This window comes from Ochlerotatus camptorhynchus, unplaced genomic scaffold, assembly GCF_037179485.1.
Source record: "Ochlerotatus camptorhynchus isolate MF236.1 unplaced genomic scaffold, CSIRO-AGI_Acam_v1.1 ptg000402l, whole genome shotgun sequence".
NCBI classification, from domain to species: domain Eukaryota; kingdom Metazoa; phylum Arthropoda; class Insecta; order Diptera; family Culicidae; genus Ochlerotatus; species Ochlerotatus camptorhynchus.
The window spans coordinates 314,738-326,071 of record NW_027040888.1 but is presented as its reverse complement, the minus strand read 5'-3'; the positions used below and the strand labels follow the sequence as shown (position 1 = coordinate 326,071).

Below are 11,334 nucleotides of genomic sequence, written 5' to 3'. Positions count from 1 at the left end.
TTCGTCTGTTTTACTTTAAGAATTTGGCAACAATCCTCCCCAGAATCCGTGAAGTTATGAAATAGCTACACCCTATGCGACACCTAGTTTTCAACTTTCATATTAATCATCGACCTTTATTCATCTGTGTTTCATCTCAAAATTACGAACTTTCATATAGGGTAGACGTACCAGTTATGACTATACGTTCCCATTATGGTGTGTTCCAATTATGGCCTATGGAATTCCATAGGCCATAATTGGAACATACCATAATGGGAACGTATAGCCATAACTGGTACGTCTACCCTATATGAATATAATATTATGTGACGAGTATGTGACGTTCATTCCGTTCTGTACCACCCTGCGGAAATTTTGAGACAAGGATTGTGATGTTCAATAAGCACTGCCAGTGATCTGTCAAAATCACATGAGAAACGTTCAAAAATTTGTTATCATGTTTACATAATTTCCTGCACTTCACGAATTTTGTGCAAAATTTAGTTTTTATCTAGCTATTTTCGGATCAACGTAACTATTCGACGGTTCGTCGTGAAGATCCGGTTCTATATATTTCGCCAACAGAAATGTTCAAAACGCTGCGCTTCATGGTGCAGTGCACGGTTCTCAGGCCGACCGGTGTTCCTACGCTAGCGGCGCCGGTAAGAAACCTTCGTGTTAGTCCTCTAGCCCGGGCGGGTCATTCCAAGTGGCAAAACATCCGACATATCAAAGCCCTCACAGATGGCCGCAAGTCGGTGCTGTTCATCAAACTAGCTCGCCAGATCCGTTTGGCCATCCAAGCCGGTGGGACAAACCCGGCCGTAAACAACGGTCTGCGAGCCGCGATCGACGATGCCCTCAAAAAGAACATGCCCAACTCGACGATTCAGGGAATCCTGAAGAAGGCCAGCCAATCGTCGACGCAGCTGAAGAAGTTTTCCCTGGAAATTAAGGCCTTCGATCAGATCAACATCATCTGCGTCCTGTACACGGATCGGTTCACGCAGCTCAAGATAGAGATGGCGACGACTCTGAGGAAGAACTTGTGAGTTTCGCGAGTACGGTGTGTAGAATAGGAGATTTATTAATATTCTACTATATTTATTTTTTTCAGTGCCACATTTAACGATTGCAAACACTTGTTCGAGGAGCAGGGATACATTGAGGCCATTCTCAAGTCCGAAGTGCCCAAAGACGAGCTGTTATCGATAGGTACAGAGCACGCCATCGAAGCCGGTGCGGAAGACGTCGAAGTCATGAATGATGACTCTAATTTATTACGAGTGAGTAAAGGAGTATTTTAACTATGCGTCCAAAATTATCCAACTCGAACCGTTTCAGTTCCTCTGTGAGCCCAACGCAATCGATAAGGTAAAAACTCAACTGGAGAAGCTAGGATATTCAATTGAACACAGCGAGCATGCATTTTTCCCCAAGAGCACGATAAAGTTGAATCCGGACGCCACGGAAGCCTACGAGAAGCTAAAGGAAAGGCTGTGCGCAATCGACGGCGTGGAGGATATCTACGACAATGTGGAGGTGGTTTATTGAGGTGGAGGAATCCGTAAAAGTTGGTGCTGAATTAAGGAAGTTTAAAAACTAACCGAGCTGCTTATCATGATTGTATATCACATTCCCGTTGAAGTCGAATTTAAGAGCTATAAGTGGAGCAAATGGAGAAGACGTCCCTGTGGTTTTGGCATACGGCATATGAAGGAGCCGTAGCGGTTGCCGAGCCGGGTTGCAGTATGTCTTTGACGTATTAGAAATCACTAGATCCTGTTGGTTGGTTGGTTGTCTTATAGTCGCTATATTCATAGTCTGGCGGATAGAATTTCGATCTATCAAAAAGCGGAACCAATTCAATATATTTTAGACCAGCAATTGAAAAGGTACTATCAACTTTTATAAACAAAACGTTGATTGTTCTTTCCTCGCCAATCGAACGCAAATTAACGGCATCATCGAATAGGGTAAACTTTCCTCAACCCAAAGATGGTGGTAGTTTTCGTAGGCGAGCCTTGAGTCACGAGAAAAGGGTTTCCGAAGTTTTGTTCGCAATAGCTGATGTGCTTTATTCTGTTGTTGGTCGTGATTTGCTCGATTGGTTCCGCTGTTTGACAGCTCAATTGGTTCCCGAGATTCTATCCGCCAGACTATGAATATAGCGACTATAGGTTGTCTTCATGAAGGAGACGATCCTGTCATAATCTATAGTCCCCCCTATTCTGCGAGTCACGTGACTCTCTCTCACCGGTGAGGTGACAATAGTCACCTCGTGTGAGGTGACTCTCCATTTGATTTGCATGGAGAGTCACCTTACACGAGGTGACAATTGTCACCTCACCGGTGAGAGAGAGTCACGTGACTCGCAGAATAAGGGTGAGTATTAATGGCTGTAAGTTGTAATTTGAACACATTTTTCAGACAACGTCGGGAAAATCAGGGAATTTATTTTTCATCTTTGAGTCCACACCCTGTTAGAATTCTTCAAAATTACTTTCAAATTCTAAATGGAAGTCCTTGAAAATACGTTCCGTTCCGTAATTCCCTTGGAGTTCGCTACAGAATGCTCTTGGAATTACGGCCAATTGATTGAATGTCAACGAAATGTCGTGGATGGAATGTCTTTGAATGCGCCACTTTGTCTTGTCGCATTTGGCGGGGATCATTTTAGCCACCCCCTCACTACGTCCCTGACTCACTGGTGACAGGGTTACACGATTTAACGAATAGAAAGGAATGCTGGCCATACAATATTCAAATGATAAACTGTGAAATTGTTAAGAGAACTCTGCTGTTCAGGACACGCGTAAAGTTCCTATTGTACAATAATTGCCACGTAGAAATTGTTAACATAGTAATGAATTTAGCAGAGTTGTTGAAACTCTACCTTGGACATGTTCTATTTGGACTGAGTCTCATACTCAGACTTCAAAGATCACGGATGGCTCCATATGCCCTATTACTTCAAGTTTTCTAGAGCACAAATCTCGGACACTGTTGCGACAGTGCTCAAGTCAATTGGAAATCCCCGTTTGCTGTTCCAGTTTCAAGGCAGGCACAAACATAATGTAGGCGGAAGTGGAATGAATGGTGTCCTACGTAAGGCTGAATAATTTTCAAAATTCTTCCTCTCCCGATAGTTTTCTTAGTTACGCGAGAATATTTGTGCTCTTGAAAGTTATCACCTCGAATTCAGATGCAAGATCAATCAGAATCAAGGTGGGTTATTCCGAGAGTCGAAGTGACGTTTGTCAATAGCGAAGTGAGAAAAGTCACGTCTTGGTCTTGGTCACCACGACGTGACTTTTCTCACTCCACTAGTTCGGAATAACCCCCATGTTTCGATTCACCTTAGCCAGAATTGTTTTTCTTCTTTACACAGTTAATCCGTTTCGATAGAAAACGGACAGAGGGATGAACATATGAAGAAACAAGGCGAATTCCCACCGATAACAGTATATGTACCCACTATCAATGAAACGCTATCTCGCTTTCCTACTGAACAATCTATTTATATTTGTTTTGCCTCCTAGCAGTGAACATGTTTTGCATCTTCTTGTTTTTGGACTTACACAGTAATTCTCTATACTTTAAAATAATCATTACTCATATTCGTTTTGAGGCTCGAATGCTGCTCTTCCGAAATGCCCCGAGAGAGTGAGAGGAAAGGTGATAAGCTACGAGTGGTGCCGTCTTGACCCCCACTTGAGTAGCTTTACGTACATCTTCTGAAAACGAACCGGCAGCGCTCCTATTTACTGTCTAGCATTGACGATCTGAATGAACTCCGGCTTCAGCGAAGCACCGCCGACCAGGAAACCGTCGATATCGGGCTTGGCGGCCAGCTCACGGCAGTTGGCAGCAGTAACCGATCCTCCGTACTGGATGCGGATCGCTGCGGCAACATCGGCGGACACATTGTCGGTGAACCACTTCCTCAGAGCGGCGTGCACCTCCTGGGCCTGCTCCGGGGTGGCAGTCTTACCGGTACCGATAGCCCAAACCGGTTCGTAGGCGATCACAACCTTGCTCCAGTCCTTGACCTTGTCGGCGATGGCCTTGGTCTGGCGGAAGCAAACGGCCTCGGTTTGGCCGGCTTCACGCTCCTGCAGCGTCTCACCAATGCAAGCGATGACCTTAAGGCCTTCGGCCAGGGCATGCACGACCTTGTCGGCGATCAGTTCGTCCGACTCACCGAAAATGGCACGACGCTCCGAGTGACCCAGAATGACCCAACCAATGTTCAGATCCTTCAGCATAGCCGGCGAAATTTCACCGGTGAAGGCACCCTTCGCAACCTTGTAGCAGTTCTGTTGGGAGAAAACAAATTTGAACCGATCAAAAATTGAACGACTATTGTGTAATTCGAACAATGAGCAGCAAAACAATGTATATCGATTATTCACTCAAAAATTGAAAGTGAAAGCCATCTGCTCCGCAGCTTTGGCACAAACCCAATCAGGCCATCGCCCTTTTTTTCTGTATGTTAACCTTATCGAACTGACTTTTGTCTCGCTGCACACAAACTGCTATATATGGTTAAAAATACCAATAACTCACCTGGGCGGCAACGTCAACGCTGTCCGGCAGCAGGGAGCGGGCCAGGGTCAGATATGGGGCCGGGCATCCGACGACGACCTCGGTGTCAGCATTCAGAGGACCGGTGGTCAGGACTTTGCAGAGATCGGTGATGCTGGCCTTGTCACCGTTCAGCTTCCAGTTGCCACCGACACAGAACTTGCGACCCATTTTGTTCGAGTTGATTGACTAGACTGACTGCGAGAAACTGCAAACGAAATGATAATTATCATTGTGTAATCACCCATCACCATTTTTAATTGACGATTGATCACTGGTAGGTATTCAGCGGTCGTCTTATAACACAACACAGCACGTTCGTGTATTATTCTACTCTAAATGAAAGTGATAGTGCAACGTCTGCTACCTACAATGTCAAGGCGAAATTCAAGTTTTCACTGTTCAACTTACGATGAAAGTGATTCTGCTTCCTACCGGCGCTATGGTTTGCACTTTTGTGGAGAAATTCAACCTCCAGATGACCTTTGTGCAAAACATCGTTTCGCTCTCGTCTCACGTATTCCTCTCGGACTCGGTGGAGAGACCGACGCCGACGAAGAGAGTTCGACGCTCCGACCGAAAGTGTCAGATGCAAAGGCAGATAGGTGAGCAGTTTTGTGACTTGCAACAGTATTTGTAACGATCAGGGGCACGTGGTGTATGTTCGAGCGTTTCAGTTCGTTAATCGATTATTCGAGTCTAGAGATGAACTAGCCTAAGGCTAAAAATCTCTTAAATAAAGAATTAAAAAAAAAAAAAGATTATTCGAGTCAATATCGGACTATCACTACACGGTAACCGCAAATTTCCCAATAATGACTATAAAAGACTTGATATTAACTACAAAGTAAGCATTTTCGAGGGAGACTGGGACTACCCATAAAATAAGTAAAAAAAATAACCCATTTATGAGTATTTGATACTCACAAAGGAATTCTTACTACTTATTTTTGTAGTTGTAATTACTCATAAATGGATTAAATTTTACTCATTTAATGGGTACTCCCAGTTTCCCTCGAAACTGATTAAGGTCCGTTTAGACTATCTGATTTTGTTCGCCGCCATAATGAAAAATCTGCTCGAATTTACTTTCGACACACTTTGTCGAACCCTGTTTGCTGGTGTTCACACTGCTTGGGGCCCATGCATTAATTATGTCACGCTAAATCGAGGAGAAATTTACCCCCCCCCCTCTATCGTGACGTTTTTCCAATACCTAATGCATTGCTTGTCACAAAATCTTAGACCCCCCCCCCTCCTAGAGCGTGACATAATATATGCATCAACCCTTGCACTTGTCGAAAGAACTGTCAATTTAGATTTCAAAACAAAAGTAAATACTTCCATGTCAACAGTGGACTTGCCACTAAAGGGTGAAAAGAAGAAGAAGAAATACTTCCATCATGAATTACCGGAAGCCGGCGCCGGTGGTGTAGTGGTAAGCGTGACTGATTTCTAACACCCCAACCTGCACCCCAATGGGTCTGGGTTCAATCCAGCCGAGGTCGGTGGGATTTTTCTGAGGCATTAAAATCTCTGGTCACGTCTTCCTTCGGGAGGGAAGTAAAGCCGTTGGTCCCGGCCCATGTGTGTTTGACGAATGGGTGCGATACCCTACGCAGGTGTGGAAGCTGCCTTCCTGCACATTCGATTGCCGTCAATGGATGGCAATCGATGTCCGTCGGTGATTGGCACTAGATTGCGGAACAGAGACCGACGTTAAATAAAGGAAAGAAGAAGAAGAAGTACCGGAAAATTGCTCTAGCTTCGACAGGCGTATTTGCTTTTATTATTTTAAATAAAATGAGCAGGAGAAGGTGAACTTTGTGGAGTATGAAATGGTTGCTCAGGAGGAACACCGGCAGGGATCTGGCTCGTGGATGGATTTCAAAACTTCGCCAGGATCTCGATACCAACTTTCGACAAGTTAGTGGGAAAAGTTCTCTATAGATCTACATGATTCCTTGAGTTCTGAAAATTTCTGTTAAGAACTCAATTCTGCACATTTTTTGAAGACCTTCGGACGTCCCTGAAGTTTTGTTTCTGTTCTCCGGTGAAATCCCAACTAACAATTTTCACAATGTAAACGCTTTACTCATTTCATTTATACAGCCTCAAGCTGTATTCAAACGTTATACGATATGAGGAAACCTTTACTCAATCTCTATACAAGCAAATCTGGCGAACTTAATCAGCTACTTATGGCTGTTGGAACGGTCGGGTGAAGTTCTTATTGCATATCCATTAACGCTTCTATACAGCTGTTATCCTGCTGTTTAGTTGTGTGTGAACTTGAAAGGCGCTTATTCAACTTTTTCCCGGTTATCCAATAATCACTACACAGTTTTCTCTTGAAGCCGGGTTAAATACTATTTACGCTTTTTTATGAAGGAATTTATTGAGTATATTTTACTGTGAATCAAATTAATCAAAATTAGTTACAAATTATCACCAAATTATTTACCCTGTACCGGAACCTGAAATCGAACTCGAGACGACCTTATTGGCAGCAAACCTTGACACTACCAACTGTGCTACGCCAACACTTTGAACTGATGTAAACAAATCAACATGCCCTTCTACAACAAAATCGCTGAGTAGAGGCTTTATAATAGTGCACATGAATCACTTTTCTCGACTAGTTACTTCAGCTTTGTAAAAGAGCAGAGTAAAAGCTGTAAAACTGCACACGTCTAAAAATAAACCTAGTTGACTGTGAAAATGCTTCCGAAGTTGCTCTAACACAGTTTATTAGCTGAGTACAGGATGTTTAGTTGTTGAAAAAGCACTTTTGATGTTTATGTTACTCAGCAAGAGTAATATATTCACTTTATTAGCTTTGTTTAGCAGTAACAAGTTGAAAGTTGATTAGTATGTGTATAAAAGAGACATTAGCGTTTTTAGGCTGTTGTTATTCAGTGCGACTGACAAATTGAATAATGGTTGTGAAAAAGTTGAGTAAACGCTCTCCAAAACTATTTTGCTAGCTTTTGCTTGTAGCTGTATCTGCAGCTTCTTTTCAGCTACTTTACAGCACAACGCTGGAAAAGTTGGCTTACAAAGCTGAAAATGTTAGTTGGGATATCTTTAAAGATCAACGAACTTTTCTGAAGATCTGAAAATTTCTCGGTAGTTCTACAGATTTCTTTGAAGTTTGTTCTTCAGAAGATCTGCAAATTTTCCTAAAAATCTACAAAGTTCCTGAATCCCTGAAGATTTAAGATCCTTAAAGATCAACAATTATGTCTGATGTTCAAAAAATTTCTAATAATTTACGAACTTCTTGAAAGTTCTGTAATTTTCTCTGTAGATTTTCATTATTCAATTAATATCTGCAAGTATCTCTGAACATCTACACGATTTCCTAAAGAATTAAAAGATTATCTAGAAATTTTTGAGCTTTCCGGAAGTTTTAGGAAGTTTTCTGAAGTTTAAATTTTTTTTCTGAAGTTGTGCAAATATCTCTAAAGATCAGCGAACTAACCTGAAGTTCTGTACATTTCTCTTAAAATCCAAGAACCGCAATAAAAATCATTTAAAATTTATTTAAACATTTGCAGATTTTTCAGTAGATTTACGATCTACCCTCTGAACTTTTCTGAAGTTTCTAAAAAATTTAATTCTGTAAAGTTTTCTGAAGTACTGTATTTCTGTTCTGAAGATCTACGAACTGCCCTGAAGTTCAATAAATTTGTCAGTAGATCTCCGAATTTTTCTAAAGTTTTGTAAATTTCTTTGTGGATTCTTGGATTTCCATAAAGTTCTGCAGATATATTTGAAATTCTTTGAAATTCCTCAAAGTTTTAAAAAAATATCTGAAGAATTACGAATTTCTCTGAAGTTGTACTTCTAAAGATCGGCGAACTTTTCCGAAGTTCTGTGAGTTTTGCTGAAGATTTGCAATTTTTTCTAAAAACATTCGAACTGTCTGGCGTTCTGCAGACTTCTCTTAAGGTCTACTGACTTCTCTGAAGTTCTTCAGATCTATCTATTTCCAACTTCCATGGAGTTCTGCAAAATCTTGGACTTTTGAACTTCGCTGCGATTTGTTTTTGGAATTGAGGTACTTTTCTGACATTTTACGAATTTTTCTGAAGATCTCACATTTTTCTGAAACTGTGAAGTTTTTTTGAAAAATTCCTGCAAATATATTTAATGTTCTGCAAAGTTGTCTGAAGCTCCGTAGTTCTATTCTCAAGATCTACGAAAAAAAAAACCTTAAGGCTCAATAATTTTCTCAGTAGATGTGCAAACTTCTCTGAAGTTTTGTAAATTCCTCTGCTGGCTCTCGGCTTACTCAGAAGATCTGAAATTTCTCTGAAAATCTTCTCAATTACCTTAAGTTCTCAAAAAAAAAATTGAAAATATTTGTCTCTCTCAAGATCTACAAATTTCCCTGAAATCGTATAAATATTTTTTTAGTCGCCGACCTTCCCTGAAGTTCTACAAATTTTACTGAAGATCTATGACCATTCTTGTGATTTTTTTCAGAAGTTCTGTAATTTTTTTCAAAGTTCTGTAGCTTTGTTCTGAAGATCTACGAACTTTTCTGATGTTGAAATTTTTTTTCAGTAGATCTCCAAACTTCTGTGAAATAGGGGAAATGACGGCTTCGGCATGCCAGACTATTTTCGGCAACCCAAATTGAAACACTATTTTCACTGGATTTTCTTACGAAAACACTTCGCTGAATGCATGCAAACGATTCTTTATGCTTTGAGCTTCACTTTGACTATATTTTTACCACTGAGAAAAAGCAATCTAGCAAGGTTTTCTTGAAATGCAACACACGCACTACAAATTGTAGCTGATTTCGAGTTGCCGATAATAGAACAGCAGATTTACATGCAGTTCAAATGGAACGGTTGCCGAAGAAAAACTGGTTGCCGACAATACTCGCTCTCACTAGAGAAGTTTGGAGCTTTGTAAAAGCGTTTCAAAACAGTTTTTGACAATTCTTTCGACTGAAATTGTTAGAGCAGCTGGCAGCAATAGATTGTAAACAAACCAATACTGCATATGTGTGCGTTCCATAGAGAAAAAGGCTATAGAAAGAAGGTCGCTGTTTAGGTTGCCGAGAATACGTAAATTCCCCTACTTTATATTTCACTGCAGGGCTGTCTTGCATCAACGTAGAGAGAACAAAGTCAGTGATGAAAAATATTGTATTACTATCTTCGTCGCACACCAAACAGCGCATGACAAATTCCGTACGAAGACAGTCCTCTTTCATTTACGTCGTGAAAAAAAACTATATCAGTACGTTCTCTCTCTCTTAGATCTGTCGGTTACTCGGAGAGGATTAAAAACTTGAAACTAAGGCCGTTCGCAATGCTGTTGTATTTTATAAGGACTGTTTCAATTTGAAACTAGAACAGAAACGCACCTCTCGCAATGCTGAGTTGCAGTTTCATTATTCGAGCACTATTTTGCACCAGATTTGCAACTGCTCGACTATTCTGTTTTATTTCTGAGCGAGTTTGAAACACGAAAGGAACTCTGTTTCAAATTTCTTTGGATCTGTTGAAGATGTTTCGAAGAGCTCCACAAAAAAAACGGAGAACTTCATAGAGAACAGTAAAGTTTATGGAACTTGATGATTACAAACATGTTTTAGAACTGTGCGTTGCGCTGATCGTGTTGCAGTTTTATTTTTGACAGTTTCAAATTATAGAATTGACGAGTAGTTTGAAACAATTTTGAAACTCAGCATTGCGAACGGCCTAATGTTCTGGCCGACAACAACTCAGCAGCACGAGACTCCTTGAACTGTGTCTCAGAGTCGGCGCACTACTGGGCAAACTGGAGGGGCTACGCGGATGAAAAGGCACTCAAGCTTTCAATTAAACTGAAACGCAACGCGGATCAATTTAAACACTGTATTTTCTCCAATTACCGATAGTGTAGATTGTGTGGTGTTGTGTTCGATTTTTTTGGCACATACCCTTGATGACGATGGCGACTACGACGACTGCTTCGCTGTGGTTCCGGAATGATCCTTAAAGGCCGATCTTGTCGGCAAGATGGCGGTACCACCGCTCGGTGAAATTCCGGTACAATTCCGACAATGGCTGCCGAAGCGAGGCTGACCGATCGTCAGCTGTAGAGTGATGGCGGGTTGGTTTTACCGGGGCTGGTATAGCGGTTTGTGGAGATGGTTCCGATGCACAGGCGCTTCCTTCTGACGAAGCCAGTCGACGACGGCAAGGCCACCCTCTGTCGAACCGGGAAGGGGAATTCTCCTTGGCGTTTAGGGCCTTCAGCCCGAAAACGATGTCCTTTACGTTTAGGTCAAGGTAACTAAATGTCACCTAGACCGTAGCGTGCAATGGCGGTCCTTGACTCGCCAACCAGAAAACCATTTGATTGGTTGAAAAAGAAAGGTCCTGAATTGGTGATTTACACTTCACCTTTTTTTTTATATCTTTATTAAGGAGACTTTCAGCCGTTGGCTGGCTCGTCTCCCCGCATAAACGCGAACCATAAATTGACCTTACCTAAAATGGTTAAAAATTGTTTATAATCTCTGCTAAACTTTAACTGAAATGGTTATGGAACTTTACATGAACGTTTAATGATAAAGTTTCAACCTTATGTATTATGGTTTTTTGGAAGCGGACCTTACAAATAATGGGTTGTTAAGAACCATTACCATTCCAAATTCTTGTTTTCTCCATACATTTTCGGAAAGAGAACTATATTAGAACCTTTTAACTTATGGTTTGAGAACTTTAATGGTAATGGTTATGGTAGTCAGTAAGGTCC

The 11,334-nt window shown here is 41.4% G+C and overlaps 2 protein-coding genes across 4 annotated transcripts; one reads left to right on the top strand and one right to left on the bottom strand.

The window, feature by feature from the left end:
* The first annotated feature begins 438 nt into the window (after positions 1 to 438).
* On the top strand, positions 439 to 1,588 carry LOC135710746 (probable transcriptional regulatory protein Teth514_1449). The gene is made up of 3 exons (XM_065233410.1): positions 439 to 1,030; positions 1,100 to 1,268; positions 1,327 to 1,588. Exons 1-3 carry the CDS (start codon positions 570 to 572, stop codon positions 1,534 to 1,536), a joined length of 840 nt encoding a protein of 279 aa, XP_065089482.1. The 5' UTR covers positions 439 to 569; the 3' UTR covers positions 1,537 to 1,588.
* A 1,892-nt stretch (positions 1,589 to 3,480) lies between these two features.
* On the bottom strand, positions 3,481 to 5,086 carry Tpi (triose phosphate isomerase). Of its 3 annotated transcripts, none has more exons than XM_065233443.1 (3): positions 4,981 to 5,086; positions 4,552 to 4,777; positions 3,481 to 4,301 (listed from the first exon to the last, which is right to left on the bottom strand). In XM_065233443.1, the coding sequence occupies exons 2-3, from the start codon at positions 4,738 to 4,740 to the stop codon at positions 3,747 to 3,749; spliced, it is 744 nt and encodes a 247-aa protein (XP_065089515.1). In that variant the 5' UTR covers positions 4,741 to 4,777; positions 4,981 to 5,086; the 3' UTR covers positions 3,481 to 3,746. The 3 variants fall into 3 exon arrangements, with proteins under 3 accessions (XP_065089515.1, XP_065089517.1, XP_065089516.1); XM_065233445.1 differs by having other exon boundaries at positions 4,552 to 4,767; positions 4,981 to 5,081; XM_065233444.1 differs by having other exon boundaries at positions 4,941 to 5,012.
* Positions 5,087 to 11,334: the final 6,248 nt, after the last annotated feature.

Excerpts from the sequence above, each read along its gene's own strand:
- LOC135710746 (XM_065233410.1), top strand. The coding sequence starts at position 570 with ATGTTCAAAACGCTGCGCTTCATGGTGCAGTGCACGGTTCTCAGGCCG. Across the intron at positions 1,031-1,099 it reads ACGACTCTGAGGAAGAACTT|TGCCACATTTAACGATTGCA; the intron begins GTGAGTTTCGCG and ends TATTTTTTTCAG. Across the intron at positions 1,269-1,326 it reads ATGACTCTAATTTATTACGA|TTCCTCTGTGAGCCCAACGC; the intron begins GTGAGTAAAGGA and ends GAACCGTTTCAG.
- Tpi (XM_065233443.1), bottom strand. The coding sequence starts at position 4,740 with ATGGGTCGCAAGTTCTGTGTCGGTGGCAACTGGAAGCTGAACGGTGAC. Across the intron at positions 4,302-4,551 it reads GCGTTGACGTTGCCGCCCAG|AACTGCTACAAGGTTGCGAA; the intron begins GTGAGTTATTGG and ends TTCTCCCAACAG.